We start from the raw sequence: 25,636 nt of genomic DNA, 5'->3' as shown, positions 1-25,636 counted from the left end.
TTAATATTTAAACAGTTTTAATTGTTAATTTCCTAATTATATGATGATAAGCACCATTTTCAAATTATTAAGAAAAGATTTTCTTACGAATGTATCAGTGAAAGATATCACATTACCTATTTCGGCAATACAATGTTTTGTATATAGTAGAAATTTTGAAACCGTGTACAGTACCTGGTTAAAAACAATACTAGGAACATTTAGATTTAAAATTATGATCATCTTTGAAACAATTTGTGGTTTTATCATTGTCGCATTTTGATATTGAAAAATAATAATGAAATTTAATATTGACCTAAAGAATGCTTTGTTAAAATTGGACAAATCACTATGACGGAAGATGAAACTAAAACTCTCAAATACTATTAGATTCCCGATAGAGCAGAGATGAAAGGCAAACATTAACACACTGAATTTCATCAGACAATCAAAATGTGGTGTTTTAATCTAGATTTCTTCAATAGAAATCCGTCATATTTCGCTGACATTTCTTTCTTACTTTTTTGTCTAGCTTAAACATTAATTTTAAAATCTTATTCATTTTTAGGCAAAGATTCTTAAAATACATTATCAGTATTATCCAGTATTTCGAAGCAGATTATTTCAAACTATATCGAAAATCTAAGTTATATATTAATGCGAAATTTTTAAGTCAGAACTTTTATATCGAGTATGTATTTTCTCTATATATTGTCTTATGTTATTGTACAAACTATTCAATAAAATTAAATATAATTTAACAAAACTTCAAGTGTATTGTTTAAATAGTGATATAAAACGCGAACTTCTTTTGAAGAAAAAAATTTTGCATTAAAAAATAAAATATCAAAAAAATTTTAAAAATGTAATGGTAATTACAGAAAAGAAAAGTATAAAATATTCTGATATTTAAATATCATATCAAAGAAGAAAACGCCTTCAAAAGAAGTTTTAAAATACACAAATGATCTTGAAAAGCATTTCATCATCAAGGAAATAAAAATCTTTAATATCCTTTTAAACCGTTAAGATGACGCTTCAAACCCTAAGAAGTATTGTATTATGAATTGCTATTTGGTAAAAAATCATTTCGCGTGTCTAAGAAATGACTAGAATAACACGGCATTGGTATTATCAGAGAAAGATTGCGTGTTTTTACTATTGATAATGTCTTTTGAACATTGCTTAAAAAATACGCATATCCTAATTTTTATATAAAAAAAATTATATTTTAAGTAGTCAATTAAATTACAATATAAAACTCAAAAATTAAAGCCACTGATTATGGAACACAATATGAAAATATTAAAAATCCTTTAACTCGAAAATAATGATATTATTAAAAATCGTTATCGTTAAATATTAAATATCGTTAGGCAAGTAGGGGAGAGTTGGATAAAACGGGATACCATTATTGTTTTTATCTACTACGGAATATCTGTTTAGGAAAACAATACATTATTTTTTTTTGTAGCTACAACATTTATTGAAGCACACAAAAAACATATTTTCAACTAATTTTAATGACAGCGAAATAGGAAAAAAAATTCGTTTCCAAACTCTTACATATCCCGTTTTAGCATACCTGGGTTGGATAAAACGGGATAGGGTTTACAATGTTTAATTTTTTGCATATATATAAAGATAAAATAATAAATAATGCAAATATATAAATAATTGTTTATGTATAATAATTGTTTATGTATAAAAAAGTTTTTATCAGAGAAATACATTACAATTAGTTCTAAAGAAAGATGTGAAATCCTAGAGTCGAAAATAAAATGCTTAATAGTGAACGTTAATAAACAAATTTTGCATTACTATATAAAGAGACTAAATTATTCAAAAAATATCCATAGTTAATATAAATAAGTTGTTTAAAAAGCCTAGGCCTACATTAATATATGGCTATTTTAAAATGTAATAGTCCAATAAATAAATAGGTCGATAAAACGGAACATGAAAAACTTTATCCCGTTTTATCCAACTCACAAGGGTCCCGTTTTGTCCGACTCCGTCACTTTTTGAAACAAACATGGTTGCTGCGTAAATGTGAAAAGAAAATTAGATAGACTGCACATAAAAATATTGGTAAATAAATGGTTAATTAAACTTAATACTCACCGGAATTTTATTCCCATATATGTAGGCAGTACAATGTAAAAAACAACGCACGTAAATGTAGAAAATGGCAAAAAAATAGAGTAAAAAAATTCTGAGACCTACAACTTTCTATCAAATAGTGATCTCAAGGCGGGACGCACCGAGAATGATATAATCACTGTCGAATAACACGTTTCTGTCGTTGTCCACTGGATAGCTGCAATAGTCTGGTCCCTAGGCGACGTATCCCGTTTTGTCCGACTATCCCGTTTTATCCAACTCTCCCCTACTATACTCTACTCATTTGTTGATTTTCAAACAACTTTTTGCCTATTTACTACCCTAGATGTGTGATTGCCAAAACTTCGAAATCTCTATTTAGTGTAAATTTCTTACCTGAGAAAAAATGAAAGGACAACGATGTCTTGTAGTGAAACTATGCAGTATAATAGTTTAGTATAAAAGTTGTTTTTAAACAGTGAACAATAAAAAAAAAAGATATAACTCTGAAGCAACTTTCTAACTATCGGATTTTTCGTACTAAAAACATATATCTTAAGGTTCCAAAGAGCTGACCTCCAATATTCTAATTTTAATTTATACTTAGTATAAATTAAATTACGGAATTAAACACAAAAACGCGATTTCTCGGAATAAGCATATTATTTTTCCGATGAATTTAGATTTTCATAAAAAAGTTATAGTTTGGTATAACAAGTTGCTTTTAAACAGTTAGCAATAAAAAAAATATATAACTCTGAAGTAACTTTCTAATAATCGGGTTTTCCCGCACAAAATCATACATCCTAAGATACCAAAGAGCTGACTTCAAATATACTAATTAATTCATACTTCGTATTAATTAAATTGCGGAATGAAACACAAAAACGTTCTTTCTCTGAATAAACATATTCTTTTTTCGAGGGATTTAGATTTTGATCATCAAAATAATGAAAAGTAGCTGCAATTTGTCTGGTGCAAGCTTAATCAAGAGGACGGTTGAAAGTGTGGGCACCTTAATGTTAATTTTACTTTTTTGCGTTTTTAACTATGTATCTGAAAAATAGTTGCACATATCAAAAAACTCCTGCACCCCTTCAAGGAAAAGCTCCGAATTCCGTGAAATTATCCATACATTTTTATGAAAAATTCATTTCCAATAATTATTTATTTTTATATTTAATTTAGTAATTGTGGGAAAACTTTTTAATTTTAAGATATACAACGTTTTACATTCTAAATGAAAACATAAAAAATTTAAAACCAAATCAGTCGAATGGTTTGAAAATTATAAGATATCAAAAACTCGTATTTTTAACAATTCATATTTCATGAACTTATTCAACTGTTTCCGTTGAAATTTTGTATTCTATCATTTAAAATTACATACTTTAAAACTGTACAAACATTTGCTTGCCATGCAATTCAAACTTATTTCGACTATTATTAAACAAAAAATAAAAATAATTATTAAAAATTATTACTCCATAAAAAATTTTGGGTAAACAAATTTCATAAACAGGTGGTAGAATTTTTGAATAGTTGTGAATTAAAAAGCAAAAAGTAAATTTAACATTAAAGGATCCAAACTTTGAACAGCTTTCCTAACTATAATGGGACCCTATCTGGAATAACAGTCAGCATAATTCAAGCGCTCTAAAATAAGCGCATATTTTCAAGACTTGCTAGACATGAATGAGAAGAAGCAAAAGTGACGATAAATTTCAAATCACTTTTGTTTCTTCTCAATCACAATAGGCAAGTCTTAAAAATTGGCCTCCAGTTGAAAGCTTGAAACATGTCGACTGCCTTTCGATTTGCGTATTTTTGAAACGGACAGCAAGTTTTCAAGCAAGTTGAAACAGATTAACTTGAATGCCCACAGATGGCGCTCGAATCGCATTAATGTTTTTTTTTCTTTTCTGTTTTAGTTTGATTTCTATAGCTTCGATGAAAGAAGATCGTTTTTTATGTTAAGTCCGCGTCCTCTCATTAAAATTGTTTAATTATTAGAATTCGTTTTCTTTTGAACACAAGCGAATCAGATTTGCGAGCGAAGTCTGGTAAATAGATAAGATCCAGGTAAGAGAGAAAATTAGAATTATTTCTACTATACCTTTTTCATGGTGCCGAAAACACCGAGACTATTACTGTTTATTACTTGTTGTTTATAAGAATTTGAAAACGAAAATGACGGATGAAGCGAAACTAAAAACGAGAAGAGGCGGTTTAAGAACAAGTGCCACTAAACTCATGACTAAAATTGACGAAGCTTTAGAAAATTCGAATTTAGAATATTTAGAAGTAGCACTTGTACAGTTAAAAGAAAAACAAATGATTGAACTAGATAAACTCATTATTGATAAAATCGAAGACTGTAAACAAATAACAGCAGAAGTTGAATCATCTGAAGAATGTAGAGATAAAATTATTCTCTATAAGTTTAAAATTGAGAAAATTCTCAAAAAGACTGCAATCGAAAAAGAAACTGTTAGCGTCGAAAGCTCAAATACAACTGTTAGTGACTTATTCCAAAATTCAAAAGCTCAAATTAAAATTAAATTACCTAAGATTTACATTGAAAAATTTGAAGGCAATCATGAAAACTTTCAGGAATTTTGGTCTCAGTTTAGGAACGCGATTCATAATAATCAAAATTTGAATAAAATCGACAAATTCACATACTTAAAAAGTTTACTGAAATCAAAAGCACAAATCGCGATACAGGGTTTGACATTGTCTGAGAAAAACTACGATATTGCAATTAATATTCTTGAAGAGCGATACGGCAAAAAATAAATTTTGATTAGATCACATATTAATAGCGCTCCGCGAATTATACGATACGTGTGAAATTCAAATACGTATTTTAGAATCACTTGGCATCGAACTTGAAAGTTACGGTAATTGACTTTTCCCAATTATAACTAAATTAATACTTGATAGTTTAATTTTAAATTATAATCGCGAATATAAAAACGAAACAGATTCATGGAACGTAACAAAATTGTTAGAGTATTTAAAATCCGAAATCGAAATAAGATAAAGAACATTTTCATTTCAGAAAAAAGAATCTAATTCTTTTCAGGGTTATTCTAAAAATAGAAATGAAAGAGAATTTTCTGGTTTTGAAAATAATAAATTCCCAAAATTGAGATACGATAGGAATGTGAGTGCTGCTGCTTTAAATGTTATTAGCAATGAAAATAAATGTGTATTATTTTCTAATGATCATAAAAATGATGAATGTAAATTAAGTGTTGCCGAAAAGAAACAATGTTTATTACGTCAAGGTAGGTGTTTTAATTGTCTAGAAAAATTTCATATTGTCAGGCGATGTGTTAAGAAACCTGCTTGTACTATTTGTAGTAAAAAACATAATGATAAACTTTTAGAATCAAAACCCGAAGTCCCCCAAAATGAAACTATTGTGTCTTCTGTTGCAGAAAGTAAAAATTCGAGCAGTAATATTTTACTCCAAACCGCGACGGTATTAGCAGAAAATAAAAACAAACGAGCTGAAATACGTATCTTATTTGATTTAGGTAGTCAAAAATCATTTGTCGAATCGGATCTTTTTAATCAGTTAAAATTAAAAACGATAGGGAAATAAACTGTAAAAATATATCCTTTTGGTTCGATAGAACCCCAGGAAGAAACAATAGATCGTGTTTTAGTAAATTTAAGAAATATTCATGATCCTACGAAAAGGATGCAATTAGAAGCGTTAACTACCCACGCTATTAGCAATGCAGTTATTCATCGGCCAGAGAGAGAAATAAGAAATTTATGCTGCGTAAACAATTTAACACTCGCAGATGAATCACCGTGGGAACGAAGTGAAAGTTCTTGCGTCAGACTACTGATTGGCGCCGACAATTATTGGAATAATTATTTCTGGTTATATATACAGGATTCCACATACTTCTCTGGTTGCAATGGATAGTCTTTTCGGATGGGTCTTGAGCGGTTCATCTTATTTAGAAAACAAAACAAAAAGTGAAAGCGAGAGAAAATGATGAAAGTAGTCGTAGATTCTTCGAGTGAAGAAAATTCAGATTTAATTCTGCAAAATTTTTGGAAATTGGACGTATTGGGTATCGAAAACGAAAAAAGGGATTTGTCTAATAATGATGGGGAATTTATCTTACAGGATTTTGAGAAAAATATAAAATTTCAGAACAATAGATACGTGGTAAAATTACCGTGGAATGAAAATGCTGAAAATTTAGAAAATAATTATAAAATCGCGAAATACCGCTTAGAAAGTTAAGAGATTTGATAAAGATAAGGAATTTTACGATCGTTATAGGGATGTATTATCGAAGCAAATTTGCGAGGGGATAGTGGAACCCGTTGAAATAAATGAAAAGGGTGAAACGAATATGGATAGAGAATATTATATGCCTCATCATGCCGTCATACGTGATGATAAAACTACAACGAAGTTAAGAATAGTTTATGACGCCTCATCCCACTCGCAAAATAAATTATCATTGAACGATTGTTTACATTACGGGCCGAATCTGAATCCCGACTCTTTCAGATTACTTTTAGATTTCCGAAGCAAATCATTCGCGTTAACTGCCGATATAGAGCAAAGTTTTTTGCAGATATTGTTAGATGAAAGAGATAGAAATGCAGTTAGATTCTTATGGTTCGAGGACAATTTTGAAAGTAAAGAGAAGTTAAAAATTAAAATTTTTCGAATGACGCGTGTGTTATTTGGTGCTACTAAAAGTCCATTTTTGTTGGCTGCAACTCTCAAATATCATGTAAGTAAGTACGAACGTAAATATCCGTTAGCATATAAAATTTTAAATTCTAAATTGTATGTTGATGATTTGATTTTTGGATTAAATAACGAAAACCAATGCCTTTTAATTTATAAGGAAATAAAAGAAATTTTACGTGAAGGTGGATTTAATATACGTAAATGGAAAACAAATTCGGAATCTCTTCAGATAAAACTAGATCAGTCCGTAAATTGCAACGAAAATTCAAATGAATCTTCTAAGGTGTTAGGTTACATTTGGAATTCGAAAGATGATACGCTAAAATTAGAATGCAAGTTTGCTGAATTAAGTAACAAATTTAATCCTTTAACTAAAAGATTAATTTTAAAATTTGCATCGAAAATATTTGATCATCTTGGATTTATTAATCCCTTTACGCTGAGACCAAAGATTCTTCTTCAGAATATTTGGGAACAAAAATTCAAGTGGGATGATCCTATACCATTAGATATAACGAAAGACTGGAACAAATGGTGTGATGAACTAAAAGACTCAAATAACTTTGAAATACCTAGATTTTATCTGAAGAATGCTAAAGAAAAGGGAAATTTTCAATTTCATTGTTTCGTTGACTCGAGCAAACGAGCGTATGGTGCAGTCCTATATATTCGATATACAGACTATGGTGGACATTTTCGAACATCGTTAATTTGCTCTAAATCCAGAGTTGCCCCTCTTCGAAAGTTGACACTTCCGAGACTTGAATTACTCTCAGCTGTAATTGGAAGTCGATTATTTGAATATGTAAAGAAAAGCCTTTCATCTGTGACAGACTATTCCGTTCGATTCTGGACAGATTCGATGATAGTACTTCACTGGATTCGTGGAAAATCTAAAAGGCTGAAAACATTTGCCCAAAATCGTGTAACTGAAATTCGTTCAAAAACTGTCATTTCTTCATGGTCGCACTGTCCTGATGACGAAAATCCATCAGATCTGCTAACTCGTGGCGAATCCTTAGGAAATCTGCTTGACAAAGAATTGTGGTGGAGCGGCCCTCAATGGCTAATAAAAAGTGAAGATAATTGGCCTAAGGAAAATCAAGAGCTTGCAACTATCGATAATGAAGAGGTTGACAAGTCAGTAGTTCTTTCAATAGATTCAGAGATGGAGAAAATTATTAATATTGAAAGATTTGGAAATTTAACGAAAATTTTACGTATCACTGCCTGGATAAGAAGATTTATCTTTAATTTTAAAAATAGAGAAAACAGAAAAACCGGAACTATTAGTTGCGAAGAATTACAATCAGCAGAAGAATATTGGATAAAGACAACTCAAGAAAAGCATTTTAGAGAAGAATTAAAAGCACTAAAATGCAGAGAAAACATATCTTCGAAATCAATATTGAAAAACTTTTTTATTTCGTTAGACGAAAATAACATCATTCGCTTGCAGAGCAGACTTCGATATGCTGAAATTAGTCACAAAGAAGTATCTCCGATGCTACTGCCCAGTAGAAGTCACTTTACGAATCTTGTAATTCGCAGAAGTCATGAAAGATTAGGACATGCAGTAGTTGCCGATACATTAACAGACGTTCGAGAAACCTATTGGATTATTAAAGGAAGTCAAAGAATTAAGAGTATTATTTTCAACTGCAATCTTTGCAAGAAATTTCGAGCTAAGCCCTTTACCCAAGACGAAGCTCCTCTCCCTCCAGACCGTATTAAACAGGCTCATCCATTCGAAGTAACAGGAATTGACTATGCAGGTCCTCTTTATGTGAAGAGTATTAACGGAATGAAAAAAGCTTGCTTTTTACCTGCGCCGTCACCAGAGCCGTCCATCTTGAGCTCACTGAAGATCTGACTACAAAAACGTTCCTTTTGTATCCCGCAGAGGACTTTGTAGAAAACTGTATTCTGACAACGCAAAAACTTTCAAAAAAGCAAAAATTGAGATAAATTTATTGTGGAAATTTTTAAAGGACAAAGAAATTCAGAATTATTTTGCCACCAAAAACATAGAATGGAATTTCATCGTTGAAAGAGCTGCCTTGTGGGGCGGATTCTGGGAAAGACTGATAAAATCTACAAAAATTTGCCTTAGAAAAATATTGGGAAGAACATCTTTGACGTTTCCGGAATTAGAGACCTTAGTTATTGAAGTTGAAGCAATTATAAATTCCAGACCATAGACCTTTGTCTACAGTGATATTGAGGAACCTGAACCGCTTACACCTGGACATTTCCTCATAGGCAGAAGGCTTGTTGCTCTCCCACAGCTTCGACTCAATCAACTTCTAGCAAATCTAATCTAGAACAAGGATGGAAGCAAAAAAATTCCCTCTTAGAAAGATTATGGAAAAAATGGAAATATCGTATCTTCAAGAACAGTGTTTCCCAAACATATGACTTTTGTGTACCCTTTCTAAATTTTTCGTTACGCTGTGTACCACTAATAAAAAAAATTAATGTATTTTTTTAAAAATATGTTTACTTTTCTTTTTTGGTAAAAAATTCTACGTTAAGGATAAAAATTATATTTTATTAAAATAATCAAAATAAGTAGAATTTATTACAAACCTTCACTACAAAACAATTACACAAAACTTTGAAATCACAACTGATTGTAGATATTAACTGTTAACTCTGCAAAAAATAGTAAAAGAAAAATACGTAATCGTAAATTTTAATGACTGGCTTTGTTTTTAAATTAAATTTTTTGAAATTTTCGTCTGTTGCAAGATATTTCGCATAAGAACGCGTACCCCCGCTAAACTGTTCCCGTACCCCTGGGGGTACGCGTACCACACTTTGGGAAACACTGTTCTAGAACTAAGAACGGCCCACCAGTTAAAGAGACAGAAAGAAAATGTTTTGCCAACCAAAGACTCAACCGTCCTAGTGTACGACAAGAAACTTCCTCGACTCATGTGGAAAATGGGGATTGTCACCTGTGTCCATCCTGGACGTGATGGAAAGACTCGATCGTGCACAATTAGACTTTCTAATGGAACTAATTTAAAAAGACCAGTTCAACAACTATATCCTTGTGAACTTGGCTAAGAATCAAAAGGACCGAAAACTGTTTGTTCAATGGTCTTTTGGGGCCGGAGGATGAAACAGATTAACTTGAATGCCCACAGATGGCGCTCGAACTGAACGAACATTAATGTTTTTTTCTTTTCTGTTTTAGTTTGATTTCTATAGCTTCGATGAAAGAAGATCGTTTTTCATGTTAAGTCCATCCTCTCATTAAAATTGTTTAATTATTAGAATTCGTTTTCTTTTGAACACAAGCGAAGCAGATTTGCGAGCGAAGTCTGGTAAATAGATAAGATCCAGGTAAAAGAGATTAGAATTATTTCTACTATACCTTTTTCACAAGTAAGAGTCTCGAGATTAATAGAACTCTATTTTCAAGAATGCGGCTATTTAGTTGGCCATAAATCCAAATCTGCCAAAAAAAAAGAGGTTTGCTTATTTAGAGAAAGTAGGATTACCTGGGTAATTCGGTTACTGAAATATCACTAATTGATATTAATATATAGCTTAAAGGGTTCGCATAGTCAATGACTAAGAAGATTAAGTAAAGGGTTAATATAATTAATGACTTAAAGGGTTAGTCCTGAATAATAGCATATTCAGGGTTAACCTTTTAGGCGATTAAGATTAACACTAAGAAAATCTTACCATTAGAACAAAAGTTATTCAAGGTGATTTCTTTTATTCACTATGCATAGCATTTCTTTTTATGTATGTTTATATGTATCTTGTTATGTATCTAATACGCATTTCGTTTTCGATATCCAGCCTAAAGAGCAACCTAGAGAAACCCTTGAAGGCTACGCAGCAAAAGGGAAAGGCCTAAAAAGCTGGAATAGTTGGAGAGTTTTAATAGCAAGTTCTGTTGTCTTTTGCTTGATACTTCCTCCGTTTAAAATGTTTGCATTGTTCTATGTCGCTGTTATTGAACAATATGAAATCGAAAGGGACTTAGCAGCAATTCCGTTTGTGGTGTTAGCCATTGTAAGAGCCTTGTCAGGTAAGTATATATTTCTGCAAAAATAATTCTAAGCACTTTTAATCAGTATGTTAATCCTTGTAGATATTTCCGACATTACACGAAATTCTGCATCTTGTAGAATGCCGAAAATTGGTCGGCAGAACATGAATTAATTAATATTTCACATTATCTAGGCATTCTGTAGAAAGTCTAATGACTAACTTACATGTATATTATACAATGATTTGGAAAAATACATTAGAATTATCTTTTTCTTATTTTGCGTAAAGAGCCTAAATATTCTATACGATGACAAAGCAAAGTATGTAACATTTTTCATATTCCTTATTTTGTCTTATAAACCAAGTATTCTATATATAACATACCATCCGTCAGTCAGTATACCAAAAAGCAACAATAATATCATTTTTAAAAACATGAGCTCCAAAATTTAAGGGCTTTTTTTAAAGCCAATGAAGTTAAAATATCGGCAGCAAAAAAATAATTTGACAATTTTCATCCAGTCGGATACAACTAAAAGATTATACAGTTTCATAAATGGTGAAATTGGTTGATAACAAACTAATTAAATGATAATTGATAAAAGGAACTGATAAAAAAAATGAAATGCATTCAAAAGGTTTTCTCTAAGAAATAATTACCTGCCATTCAAATTACGGACGTGTCTTGTTCAAAACTAAATCAAATTGTTTTTTTATCTCATTTTCTTTTGCTGGTTACTTTTTCTGACAGTATATATATATATATATATATATGCTAGNTATATATATATATATATATACTTCTATTTGAATGGCATAAAAGATACATGTATAAAATCAATATACCAAACGCAATTCCTTTGCTCAACAAAAAATCATTGATTTAAATTTTTGACTGACTTCTCACTGACTTTTGAAATAATCACTGTGCCCGCTAAAATGAATTTCTTAGAATCATTCCATATTTAAAAATATGCAAATAATTAGTTGATGACTTTTTTCCTGTTGTTTGTCAGTCCCTCATATTTAAATTCCGTTCCATACCATTCTCCATTCGTTTCTTAAACCATTACATATGTTTCGCCCGCAGTCGAATAATAGTTTCAATTCAGGCTTTCGAAATTAACCCACCTATTATATCGTCAATTCGGCCTTATCCGGTTCATACTTTTAAACATCGGCCACTCTTTTCCGCTATTCTCACGTTGAAATTCGAATGATTCGATGATATTTCTTTCATTTTAGGGCCTTGACAAAACTGATGATGATCTTCGTTTATATTCAAAACGCTACACATCTTTTAATTATTCCTATTACTGCCCGTTATATGACTTCCAACATTTTAGCACCAAAACAGTAATTTCAACTTACAATTTAAATATGCTTAAATTTTATTTTATATTTTATTTCAAAATCGGTAGTGAACAACCGACCCGATTCTGAGTTTACGACTATCAATGTTCAATTCCATAGCCTTGTAATTTTGAACTTCTGGATCATGCACTAGGACAAACTAACCTTCGTGGAGGACATTTTGATGGAACTAGCCACATCTGCTGCATGGAGAGGAAAACTGAGAAAACCTCCAACGGTTAGCCCAACGGCAAGGGTAATCTAACCCATGATCCATTTACCACTGAAGATATTTTACGTCAGCACTGTGGTCGGGAGATCTGGGAGCAGAGTTCGTCTTAACCAACCACTTCAGGGATTCGAATCTAGATTACCTCATTTGGAGGCGATTGCTCTATTCCCAGAGCCACTGCTGCTCAATTTGCTGACATTGTAGCAAGCTACCAATTTAAATCAAGTTTTAATTATTACGTAATTAATTGCACAATTAAATAAATAGCTTCTGTTGATTTTATTGCTACGCAATTAAACTCTATTTTCACTACCTAATCTCATCAGATCCTATGTTTTTGGCACAACATTTCTTAAAATTTCGTGCAAATGAATTCAACATTGCCGTTGATGCATACAATAAAATTTTTAAAAAAAACAACAATTTTATTTTGTAATATTTTCTGATATCAAACTGAAATGTGCATTGTACTAATTTTATATTTTTTATCATCAGGTCTTGCATTTGGAATCTTAGTGGAAAGATTTGGATTACAATGTATGGCCTTTGTGGGTTGCTCTCTAGCCGCAATTGGCGTCAGTACAAGCTACTTTGCACAAGGCTACATAATATTATCAGTAACTTTAGGCTTATTCTATGGTAATTTCCTATTTTTAAAATTTAACTTTTTACTGTTACATTTTAATTTAAATGCTGGGCAATAAAATTTAAATTAAATGTTAATGCAAAATATTAATTTCTTTGTTTAGTATTTGAATATTAACTCATAATTCAAATGTTTAAACAAATTTAATTTCAATTATTTAAACATTTAGTATAAATGTAACAGTTACACTTTTAGCGTAATGTTACAATTACTCTTTTTTTTTATTTCAATCTTTTCATCCAATTATTTTAAGTCTTTATTTACCCTTAATTTCATAGCAGTTTTAGTTTATTCTATGTGAAATTTTCGAGTGAGTTTTCGTAATTTAGGAAGTTTTCTTAATTTAAACATAAATAGGAAGAATAATAATTTTTTGTCTCGTAAAATTTTTCTTTTCTTTTGGAAAAGGATCTTAACTTTTTATGTCCTTCTTTGCGTTCAGCGGTCATTGCACCTCATGTCAGATATTAAATTTCCTGTGAGCGGGAAAATCCCCTTTATTCCCGCCCTTGGTTTCCTGCTGCCTTTTGTTTTGACATTTAAAACACAGAGTTTATGGGTCTGTTTTCGCAAAATCGCACACTGTAGGCGTGAATTCCCTTTTTTTCTTTTTTTTACATCTTAATCACTAATTTTTCAAACTTGAAACTTCTTAAATTTTAATTGGTTATAGCTGGTCTGGAGGTTTGTTCTAAAATTTATCAGTTAACGGCTAATTCGATTTTTGCGCCATTTTGTTTCTAACATTGACTTTGATGGATCCCTTTTCTTTCTCTGAGAAGCAGATTTTGGCTTGTTTCTAGGGAGTTAATTTCCTTTTACAACATATTTTCCCTTTGGTTTGATTATTGATGCAAATTCTTATGACCCTTATGTTTTTGATAATTAACTAACGATAAAATCAATCATTTCGCCATAATGTTTCACTGTCCATTTTCAGTAACTTTAATGTCCCTTTTATGTGCCTCTTTATACTTCTGAATGTTTCTTTTATATTAAGATCCTTACATTTTATACTTTCCGAAGTATTAATTTCTGAAAATAAATGCTCGTTTTCATATAACTCCTTAATTCTATGCTTAGTGTTTGTTTCAGCAAATAAATGCTCTTTTTTATTTATCTCCTTAATTTTATACTTTCCTAAGTGTTAATTTCAGAAAATAAGAGCTATTATTTTATTATCTCTATAATACCCATTGAATCCATCTTTGTCTTACATCTTCTATAATGTATAACGTTAGATTACAAATGCTTTTTTTATAAATTTCAAAAATACGCTCATTTTCGATAGATTTAAGCAAACGTACATGTTTTTTTTTTTTTAAATTTATATTCTCCAAATTTGATTTGTTTGTGGTGTTACTTAACGTCAAAAAAGAATTTCGGCTTGTGAAGGTGTGATGTAAACAAAATATAAGGCAGAATTAAAAGAATATGAGTGCAGCGTTTAAAAGTATCTCCATTTCATCTTTTTTTTTCTTCAAAATCTCCTGTATGTGATGAATACCTTTTGTTTTATTTTTATTGAGATGTTATTGGAAATACCTCTATTATTTATCGAAAAATGTTAATCATTCAATTATTGAATACTGTTATGTTAACTGCTTAATTTATGTCATTCCACTTTATTCTTAATTCTAGTGGTACCTATTTGTTCTTCATCAACTTCACGTAGCTTGAATATTGAACCAATTTTGTAACTGCGCTAAGCTCTGTTTCTTACTGCTTTGTTTTGTACTTGCACTACATTTTTTATTCACCTATCAATGACTGAGAATATTCAATATCCAAATATAATTATGTACTGTTCAATGAATTTTTTTTTATCATATTATCCCAATTCTTTTTCTTGGAGCTTGTATTTTCATTTCATTCCAATTCAAATATCTTAATATAATTTTAATCTTTTATTTTTCTGGCACCATTAAACTACTAATTCACTATATACAATTATTTTTAGTTCAATTCTCTATTCCTAATCTTATAAACTTTAAATTTATATATATATATATATATATATATATATTATCGACTGACCNATATATATATATATATATAGTATCGACTGCTGGTCGTATGAATGCTACTCTTGTTTGGATTTTTTTAAACAACAGAGTTTGTTTGTTGAAAAAAGCAGCACTAATCTGGTAAAATAACAGGAGTCTATTTTAAAAAAAAAACAGTATTTTTCTGTGAAATAAATGGTTTTATACCACACCACCTGAAAAAAATTTTCCGTAACTTTAACACATAGTTTTTTTTAACGGAATAATTACTCTATCTTATTATTATATTAATGGCTTTAGTTCATCGGTGTGTGAATGTTATTCTTACTTAATCTTGTTGTGGTTATGCTATTTATATTCTAAAATAATTTCAATTATGTTTTCTTTAACTATAGGATTTGGATTTACAGTAACAGCATTGCTGCCCAGCATCATCAGAGATTATTTTGATAATGATTCTGCAGCCATATCTAATGGGTTACTTAATCTTGGACCAAGTGTTTGTTCCATCGCATTCCCATCAATTATAATATATTTTTTAAATGAGTATGGCCTATCGGGAACCTTTTTACTGACATCGGGCATCATATTAAATGCAATACCCTTCGTTATAATTCTGCATAAACCAGTTGCAACAGGGTCTAAACGTGCTCTTCATAATAAAACATATTTAGAAGATATTAATAAAGATAACGACTTGCAAGCAGATAGCTTATTAAACGAAGAAAGAACTGATAATGATTTGTGCATACCGGCAAAATGTAATGAGTACTCCCCATGTAAAGATGGCCCAATAGAATCAACATTAGTTTTTGAGGAAACTGTGTCACATTGTCCTAATCATGTGCAAACTATGTGTTCATTCATTAGTAATTCCTCTGGCTCAACACGATGTCATCAATTACACTCTGAAGCAGTTGACGTTCAAGAATTAGACAATGTCAGTTCAAAACATGCAATAAATAATTCAAAAGTTACAAAAAGTGTTGATGATAAGCCTCCTTTAAGCACCCTTCACCAAAAGCGCGTATATTTTATGAAAATGAAAACTAAACAGTGTATTTCTAAAGGACGAAGGAATATTTGGCACCCTCTCGCCGTGATGAAAGACCCAACATTCATAGCGCTATCAATTACACAATCTTTATTTGCCTATACGTTAATTGTGGTATTGACAACAATGATTGATTATTCTAGGGATAAAAATATTGATAGAACTAATGAGATTTATATGCTGACTTTTCAACCCATCCCGGACATTGTGGGTCGCCTGGGACTCACATGGGTGACTGATAAAAAGTATTTATCTGTATCCGGTTTCGGTGCCATAATGCATCTTGTAATGGCTGCCTCCAGTGTCTGGATGGCACTGTCGAACAGTTTTGGCATGATGATAGCTGGAATTATGCTAATATCTTTTGCGATTGGTGGCATGAACAACATTATTCCTGGAATGAGCTATTCATATATTGCAAAGGATAAACAGACATTTGCTGTTACATCATTTGGTTTTCTTTATGCTCCTTTGAGTTTAACAGTATCACCTCTCATAGGTAAGAAACTGAACTACACTTTTAAGAAAAGGACAATAAGTATAGATTACAGATTTCTTTTTCTTTCGTAATTTATTTATCAAATTTTAATCAGTTCTGCATGCAGGATTACTTAAGAGATAAAAATATTGATAGAACTAATCAGATTTATATGCTGTATTTTCATCGCATCCTGGAAAATATGGGTCATTTGAGACTCATAGGGGTGGCTGATAAAAAATATTTATCTGCATCCAGTTTCGGTGCCTTAATGCATCTCGTAATAGCTACTTCCAGTGTCAGGATGGCCCAGTCGAGCAGTTTTGGCATGGAATTACGGTAATATATTTGCGGGAATTTCGGTAATATATATTCCTGAAAGGAGCTATTCATACATTGCAAAGAATAGACAAACATTTGCTGTTACCTCATTTGGTTTACCTTATGCTCCTTTAAATTTAACAATATCACCTCTCATTGATAAAAATCTGAATTATAGTTTAAAAAAATGTAGAATAAGTACAGATCACAGATTTGTTTTTTCTTTATAATTCACTTAATCCAATTTTATTTAGATTTGTATGAGCACTTTTGGTTGCATGCAGTGGATAAATGAGCCCCCCCCCCCCCGCACACACAGGGTTGCCACTTGACAGGGAGAATAGGGAAAAACTGGAAAATGCAGGGAATTTAAAAATCCTTTAAAATAACAGGGAATTTTTAAAAAAAAATTTCACAAATTAGGGAAATATCGAAACTTTTATCTCTTATTTTTGTCCTTATAAACTGCCGTCTACTTAAAGTGAACGGGATGTCCATAGGATGTTTAAAAATGATGGTTCAGCTGTACTATTCGATTTACAATAGCATTATTTGTTTTAAGACAGATGAGTTGTTTTTAATTTCTCAAAGTTTCTCCAGCAATTTAAACTAACATCGTTATCCTATTATTGTAATCTATAAAATAAGTATTAGGATTCTATTACTAGTATACTATCATTAGGATACTAGCATTGCAATCTATGGGATATTTCAAGATGATAATAAACTATACTATACTGTTTATTTAACTATAACATTATTTGTTTTAAGTATGCTGAGCTGTTTCGTACTTCTCTAAGTTTTCTTTTAGAAATTTTAGCTAGTATCCTTGTCCAAATTTAGTTCATACATGAGTGAATGTGTGTTTCATATTAATATAGTGCGAACAGTATGAGCTGGGAACACACAAGGATTTTCTTCCAGACATGAGTGGCACAACCCTGAAAAATGACTGTCAATTTAAATTATTAAAGCAGAACTGGACTAAAGATTCAAAGAAAAATGGAAAGACATAGAAATGCAATATTTCCATCGTTCTACTTGGAAAATGGGAGATTTATTCTAACCATGTTTCGAAATTCGATTCAAAATTTCCAATAAATGGTGTTGATCACTATAAAACAGTAAAAATGCATGTAAGAGCATTCCATTTAAACTATTTTTTTCGAGCGTCATATAATTTTTTTCCTGGATTGCGTCACGTTGCAGGTAAAAATAGAATTTATTTTGAGAAAAATGATTAATAATTGTTTTTAGTTAGGAGCGCCATCTACTGACAAAATCGGTTAGTAATTTTGGAAAATAATGAGAATTAAATTTGCTTCCTAAGCAGAAAAGACGAAAAAGGCAAAATAAATTGCTTAAATATCGCTATCGTTAAATTTAGCATATTCAAACATACGGAACTTATCTTTGAAAACCTAATTTGTTTATACATTACACTCTATCATATTTCCTTCTGAGTTCCACGATTATTTAATAATTTACGAATTCCCTTGAAATGTTTAAATGATAACTGGTGAACAAATTTCGAATAATTTAGTTGTCATTCTTAATCGATTCTAAATCAAAAAATAGCATGTTTAGATGAGTGTGTTTCACTATAATTTGTTTATTAGTAATTATTATTTCACTCAATCTATTTCACTCAACTTTCATAATAATTAAAAGCACAGAATATCAAACTAATATTTCACCACGTATTTTGTGAGGTATTTTTCGTAAAGAAATTAAAAAAAAAAAACATTCAAATCGAAGCATTTATCTTCCGTTACGTTAGCACTTCATTTTATTTAAACTTAGATAATTTTTTTTATTCTGTAGAACGTAAAGCATATTTCAATTTTTGCAGGGTATTTTAGAGGAAACCTAGGTTCCTATGATGGACTATATTATTTACTTACAGCAATGAATATTTTCTGCAGCATTACTGTACTTTTACTTCCTTGGCTTTCAAATGTAAGAGAAAAGAAAGAGATCAAAAGGCACAGTGAAATTCAGCTTTTAAAGAGGACTGACAATGTTTGAAAATACAAAACTTTATTTTTTAATTAATTTTGTATGTAGTAAAAAAGTATGGCATTACTTTTGTAAATATTTGATTTTTAAATAAAATTATATATTTATAATTTATCATATCATATTTACTAAATCATATTCTACGAGTCTATTTATGAGTGTACAGTGCGTAAAAAGATAAATGAACCACTCTAACTAACTTTTGAACTAATGATCGGATCCTTACGTTCTATGACACAATCTCAATGATTCAAAGGGGTGATGTCAAACATGCAAATTCATTAATTCAGACGTTATTATAAGTTACGAAATAAGACACAAAACGTACTTTTTCTTCATAGCTACATTTCTTGATAAGATAACCTTTTACCGATGGATTCTGATTTCTGACCCTCAAAATATAGGGGGTAGCAGCAATCTGGGAAACATGATCCCATCTGTTTAGTCAGGAGAGTTGTCCAAAGTTTGGATCCCCTTAATGTTTATTTTACATTTTGCGCATTTCAACATATCTCGAGAATTTTCAAAAATGCGACTTTCCTTCGAACCTTTAAGATTGTGCTCTGATTATTGGATCAAAAGTTATTCAGTCTGGTTCATGTTTTTTTTGCGCACTGTAGCACTGTACACAACTTTAATTAAAGTTCTGAAATGTTTTTTTTTTCATAAAAATTCACCAAGTTAAGGAAATAATTTCGAGAATGTGGTTAAGGAAATTAATAGATTGAAATCTTACTGACTGCATAAATAGTTCAGTATGCTTCGAATCAAGAATCACCCATATAGTTTTTAACGTAATGATTTATCTGAACAAAATAGCAATAAAAAATATTTCTTACCAGTTCTGTTATTCCTTACACGACAAAATGAGTGATGGGTGAAATTCAACGTATATCAAATTACAAAAAAAAAAAAAAATATTGACTCATTCTTGAAATTCACTGTTTCTTTGATGTTAAATTTAAATATCTGTATTGTAAAAGTTAAACGAAAACATTTAAACAGTAAAACGATAAAAATTTTTTTAAAATGAAAAAAAAAGTATGATATATTTGCTATTTGGTAGGATTTTTAAGATTCTTTAATGCCTTTTACACAGTGGTCGGATGTATCTCACTACAAGTAGTGAAACTACTGATGTCGCTACTTTTTTGCAATTTGTTTGGTGTTTTTTTTTTTTTTAAAGTAGTATAGTGAGCGACTCCAGGTGGCTGAGTGGTGGCGCTTCGCGCTTCCATGCCACAGGTCCTGGTTTCGATCTTAGGGCCGGGCAAGGGTGAATCAGCCTTTCATTCCCTCAGTGGGTTGATAGATGAGAACTAAACACTGGGGGTTCCGCGTTTGGTTGACCTCCAGACCGGAACATCTGCTCCTGCACCCCAGAGCCCAAGGTCAAGAAAACTGAGATGGGCACAGTAGGCCTTGGCCGTCTATGGGCTGTCGCGCCACTGAGTTTAGTTTTAGTATAATGAGTAGTGCGATACAAAAAAAATAGTAGTTTGTAGCGATTCCTGGCAACTACTTTTTACGTTAGTTTAGTACATAAAAAAAGTTCTAACACAACTAATTTTACAAATTTGATGGCTACAAATCTTCTAGAGTCTGTCAAAGGATGCAATTTCAAATGCCCTCGTGGCTGTGAGTTAACAATAACTACGTATTTAGAGTCACGTATAACTAATATTTAAGCTAGCCATTAGGAATAATAGATAATTTATCACTTTAGTCCCACTTTCATAGGCAAATGTTCATTCGCAAAACAATGATGTTATTTCAAAGGAAGGAAACTTATTCTCAATGCACTTAATTTCTTAGAAGAAATAAAAGAGCTGTAAACACTTTACAAAATTGAAAGTACTTGATAATTTTCTAGCATCTCTAAAATTAATTATTCGCTGTCAAGAAGGGCGTAAAAAGTTTGAACACTAAATAATCAAATTTAAAAAATAAATGTTTTAGAATAACAAAATGGCTTATAGAAACATGAATAAATATAAGTAATTCCTCATGTTTAGTATAAGCCAATTTTTTTATTCAAAACCATTTTGAATTTAATGTGTAAATTAATTTCTAAAGCAAAGTTCGGTTCCTCAGAGAAGCGAAATAGTCATTACAATTCCAAAGTAGTATGTAGTCACTACATTTTAAAAAAAAGTAGTTGCAGTTGTAGTTAACTAAATTTGTAACAAAGTAGTTGTAAAAGCAGTTAATTACAAAAATAATGTAGTTTTTCTGACCACTGCCATTACAAGTAAATATTATTTAATCTATTGAAAAATTTAAAATAACTTTTTGCTGATATTAGTACTAAAGGGGGCCGGCCAGGTGACCGAGCGGTTAGCGCGCCTGACTGCAAGGCCAATGGCCGCGGGTTCGAATCCCGCTCTGGGCATGGATATTTCTCTCTCTTCTGCTGTCCTAAGTTGTGTGTGAATGTGGCCCACCCTATGAATGGGTTTGTGGCAGTGTGGCGTGGGCAATGTTAATCGCCTCCGTGACTTTGGTTCACAGGTGCCCACTGGGTAACGCGAAATGAGTAACACATCTGGCATCTTCTAAGGTGAAACGAATAAAGTTCAGTGCCTGCCATTCGAAAAAAAAAGAACTAAAGGGGAAAAAATCTGCCTTGAAATAGTACCCTCCTAAAATCAAGCAACGTGTTTTATGCATCTGCAAAAATCTAATTTTTAAATTTGGCATAAATTTTTAGTACAACGTAGTTACCATGTAAAGCCAAACTTATAAAAAAATTTCCTATCTTACATACACATGGGATGACAGAGAGTAAATTACTTGACTAGGTCACAGGCTAAGTGAAATTAAATCAAAATATTGTCTGGAAAAAGTATCCCGCAAAAAAGGTATTTTAAAAGTTACGGAAACTGTAAAATTTACAAAGTTGATGTTTTGAACAATGCTGTAAATATTACTGGGGACTTATGGAAATTTTAAAAGACGTTATTATCGGCAGAGTTGTGAATAATACTGCCATGCGGTGCTCAATTTTTCACGGTGCTGTTTCTGGGGGCAGCTGACAGTATTGTGAATACAAAAACATGTCACTGTCAATTTCACTCAGTGATATTTGTAATTTTAAAACAAACCCAGAAGATAAGCGAAATCTAGGAATGAGACAAACTTTCCTTCTTGCAAGGTTTTTTGATGGAACTAACATGAATTTGCGTTTAATGGAGAGAAAAACCACGATAACTTTTCACTATTACAACGACGGCAAGAGGATTATGGTCGGTATAACACTGGGAATATTTAACGTTAAAAAAATGGTTGCTGTGAGTTGGGAGAAGATTTCGCATCAACCAGTCACGGCTGAGATTCGAGCCTGGATCACCTCCTGGAGCCACCACGACTCAAGACAACATTTGTTTAATTTTATTTTATTTCATAACCGTCGTTGAACAACCGACCCAATTTTATGGGTTTACGACTACTAATGTTCAACTCCGTAGCCTTGTCATTTTGAACCCAATCCAGAAGACAAGGGATTTCCTGGATCGAGTATAGGGAGAAATTTTCCTTCGTGGAGGACCTTTTGATGGAGCTAACCACTGAGGATATTTCACGTCAGTACTACGGTCAGTGCAAGCCGGATGCGGAATTTGTATCGACTGTGATTCGAACCCGATTCGCCGCATTGAAAGGCGAACGCTCTATTCCCTGAGTCATCACGGCTACATTTGTTTCATTGACAATCTTACGGTCACGGCCACAATTTTATTTAAATTGCACTTTGTGCCTGGCGCCTAACTTGTAACTGTTAACCGTGAGCTTTGCCACATTCGATCTAAGGATCTACGTCACATTCCTGATCTAACCTTTATTTGTTAAAGCGTTGATATATATGTGTGTGTGCGTGTGTGCGTGTGTGTGTGTGTGTGTGTGTGTGTGTGTGTGTGTGTGTGTGTGTGTGTGAATTCAATTTTTTCCCGTTTCTACGCTTTTAATAAAGTAGTTTATTTTGAAAATGGTTTTGTATTAATTTTATAGTCTAATGTCTGTAATCCATGGCTTTTTAATTTGTGAATTGTTATATAACGTACTTGTATTTGTTGTAATTATTTAAAGTTGTAATTAAACCAAATGAAAATAATTTTATACTGTAACCATTATCATGTTTTGGTTCATTTTGCATTTATTTACTTCAGTTTTACACAATCAATTCATAGTATTATAAATCCATTTTCACATAACAACCTAATAATTAACATAACAACCAGTAAACGGGTGAATCTTTGGAAACATAAAAATTCGAAAAAAAAATTTTCTTCAAATTTAAAGTCTTTAAAATTATCTAAATTTTTGTGTGTATTTATTTACTCACATTTATTAATATCTTACAGACATTAGTGCAGTTTATTGAAATTTTCTCAAGAAAAAAAAAATAGAAATTCACCAAATTTTGAAAGCAAGGAAAATGACGTATTAGCTTAGAAGTTTAAGAAACAGTGATTTTAAGCTAATAGTAAGTAACTCAACTTAAGCCTTTATGTCAGATTGACCATGAATTACTTAAATTAATTCTTTCATCCACTGTGGAAAGAATCAAAAATGTTTTTGTTGCTGATGCGTACGGAATAAAGTTGTGCATAATAATCAATCATTAAATAAATCATTAAATCACCTCTTTACAGTATACTGTTTATAAAATTTTCTGGTTACACGTCAATGTCCAGTGATTCATAAGCCAGGAAAATGAAAGCCAGGTTAATGACAAATTTGAAATTTTATAGCATATAGCTTTATTTTAATGAAACATTTTAGCCTAAGACGTTTACATTCCGCAGAATATAACAGAATTTTTTGAAATAACTCAGATAAATCTATGTAGTTCATGCTATTAATGATTTCAAGACAGGAAAATGACAACATAAAAACCTACTCACCTTGAAAAATTGTTTGAAATAGATTTTGAACCAGAAAGTTGGTTCTTAATTCATGCAAAACACATGTTCAAATAGGATGGTATTCTAATCAATCTATTAACATAAAATGTTGATGGCTGGCGCTATCTATTTTGGTTATAAATCACTAAATAAAAGTAGCCAGATTTTCGTGTGACAAACAATTTATTGACCGAAAAAAATATTTTCAACAAAGTTTTTGTAAATAGCAATACCCTCTGAGTACATTCTAGAAATGCTTACAACGGTTGAGATAAAAAAAAATTAGATATTGAAAAATTTTGGGGAAGTTTTGAAACTAGTTATTATCGGGAATATTGTTTGTGACATACCAGGAAAATGATATTTTGAAATTTATTTGAATTTTTTAAATATACAAAACAGTCAATGCTAATGCAAAGTCATTTTTAAAATGCTAACAACAATGCTATTTATCAAATTTTTTTTAAAAAAAGTTCTTTTAGTATTATAGTATTAGGTCTTGGAGCAAGAGACTGTAAATTGTCATATTTCGTGAGAATCACCCAAATAATAATCAAAATAAGGATTTATTATTCTATTTCCGGCTTTATTTATTGTGCAAGCAATGAGGCTGGCCTTCAGTTCCCTAAAAGATTCCCTAAGAAATGCAAGTGTATCGTCATAAAACTTTAATCTGTTATCTCTTGAAGGATTGAAGTCAACACTGGCATGGGAAATAAAATAATCAGATAGTCGCTTTTTCTTAAAAGTAGAGATGTATGTAGCCGACTTATGCGAAATATAACTCGAAGTGTGCTATTTTTATTAATTTATTTTTTATTCTTTAAAATGATTTTATGAATTTATTGGATAAAACCATACTTATTGTCTCGGAAAAACAGGTAACCTTGCAACATATTTTTTTTAATTTTGAATCAATAAATTTCGCACTCAAATCTTACTTATTTATGCTGCATTTATGAAGCTAACATAGTGTGTATTTAATTTAAAAATTTGAATAAAAAACGTTTGACTATTCTTAAATAAAAGTTTGTAAAGCTAAACGCAAATGTGAAACATGCCGATAATTGAAATTAAATTTTAGCCATAATAATAACAATATGCATTATCGTAATTCTTGCTTCAATATTCTATTTAAAAATAATCACAGATGCGGATTTTATGCAATATGTAAAAGAAATGTTCACCGTTAAATCATTTGAAATTGTAAAATATTAAATCATTGACTTTGATTTAAAGTAATGAAGTCAGAAAATAAATACGTAAATAAGAGTTAAAATAAGTGTTAGTGTATCGATATCACACAGCTATGCTATTGATTGCAGTGAGGAGTTGAAACTCTTTGTTATATGTACTTTAGTTCGAAAATGTTCAAATGGAAATGTGCGTTTCTTAATTAAAAGTAAGATCATCAGGGCAAAAAACACTTTTTTTAAAATTTTAATTAGTTTTTGTGGTTTATTTTTAACATTTGAAAAAATTATTAAGATTTTATTGCGTACCGTAAACCGGGGCGAGTCTACCCATTTTTTCAGTTTGTCAACTTTCAAGTGGTCAAACTTTTGTAAATATTAAAGAAAAAAGGCTTTTAATAGGTGTTTCGGAATCGCTATTTATCCCTCTTTAAAGCTGTGAAATCGATTTTAGAAAATATTAACAGTTACGCTGTTACTGTATATTTTTATAGAACTGCTGACAAATCTCTCGTATGGGGCGAGTCTACCCATTCTACTAAAATGAATGTTAACATTGTAAATAATCAAATTTTACTATTAAATTGTTATTTTAGTTACTA

At 31.0% G+C, this 25,636-nt stretch overlaps 2 protein-coding genes across 8 annotated transcripts in view; both read left to right on the top strand.

Moving 5' to 3' along the window:
• Nucleotides 1–19,054, top strand: part of LOC107450710 (monocarboxylate transporter 5) — a 52,049-nt gene extending 32,995 nt beyond the window's left edge. For all 5 annotated transcript variants that reach the window (XM_016066569.3, XM_016066568.3, XM_016066566.3 and 2 more), the window contains 4 exons: nt 10,637–10,868; nt 12,912–13,055; nt 15,464–16,621; nt 18,774–19,054. In XM_016066569.3, coding sequence (XP_015922055.1) covers nt 10,637–10,868; nt 12,912–13,055; nt 15,464–16,621; nt 18,774–18,949 — 1,710 coding nt within the window. In that variant the 3' untranslated portion in view covers nt 18,950–19,054. The remainder of the gene's footprint in view (nt 1–10,636; nt 10,869–12,911; nt 13,056–15,463; nt 16,622–18,773) is intronic.
• A 5,406-nt stretch (nt 19,055–24,460) lies between these two features.
• LOC107450709 (monocarboxylate transporter 5-like) overlaps nt 24,461–25,636 on the top strand; it is a 21,703-nt gene continuing 20,527 nt past the window's right edge. Inside the window, exon 1 of one of the 3 annotated variants that reach the window (XM_016066564.3) lies at nt 24,461–24,722. Coding sequence is in view for 1 of the 3 variants with exons in the window: in XM_071186512.1 (XP_071042613.1) it covers nt 24,678–24,722 (45 nt within the window). In the remaining 2 variants the exon portion in view is untranslated. The remainder of the gene's footprint in view (nt 24,723–25,636) is intronic. The other 2 variants (XM_071186512.1, XM_071186513.1) reach the window with 2 other exon arrangements.

Source organism: Parasteatoda tepidariorum, chromosome 10 (genome assembly GCF_043381705.1).
Source record: "Parasteatoda tepidariorum isolate YZ-2023 chromosome 10, CAS_Ptep_4.0, whole genome shotgun sequence".
In the NCBI taxonomy this organism is placed as follows: Eukaryota; Metazoa; Arthropoda; class Arachnida; order Araneae; family Theridiidae; genus Parasteatoda; species Parasteatoda tepidariorum.
This window is presented reverse-complemented; position numbering and strand designations above follow the sequence as displayed.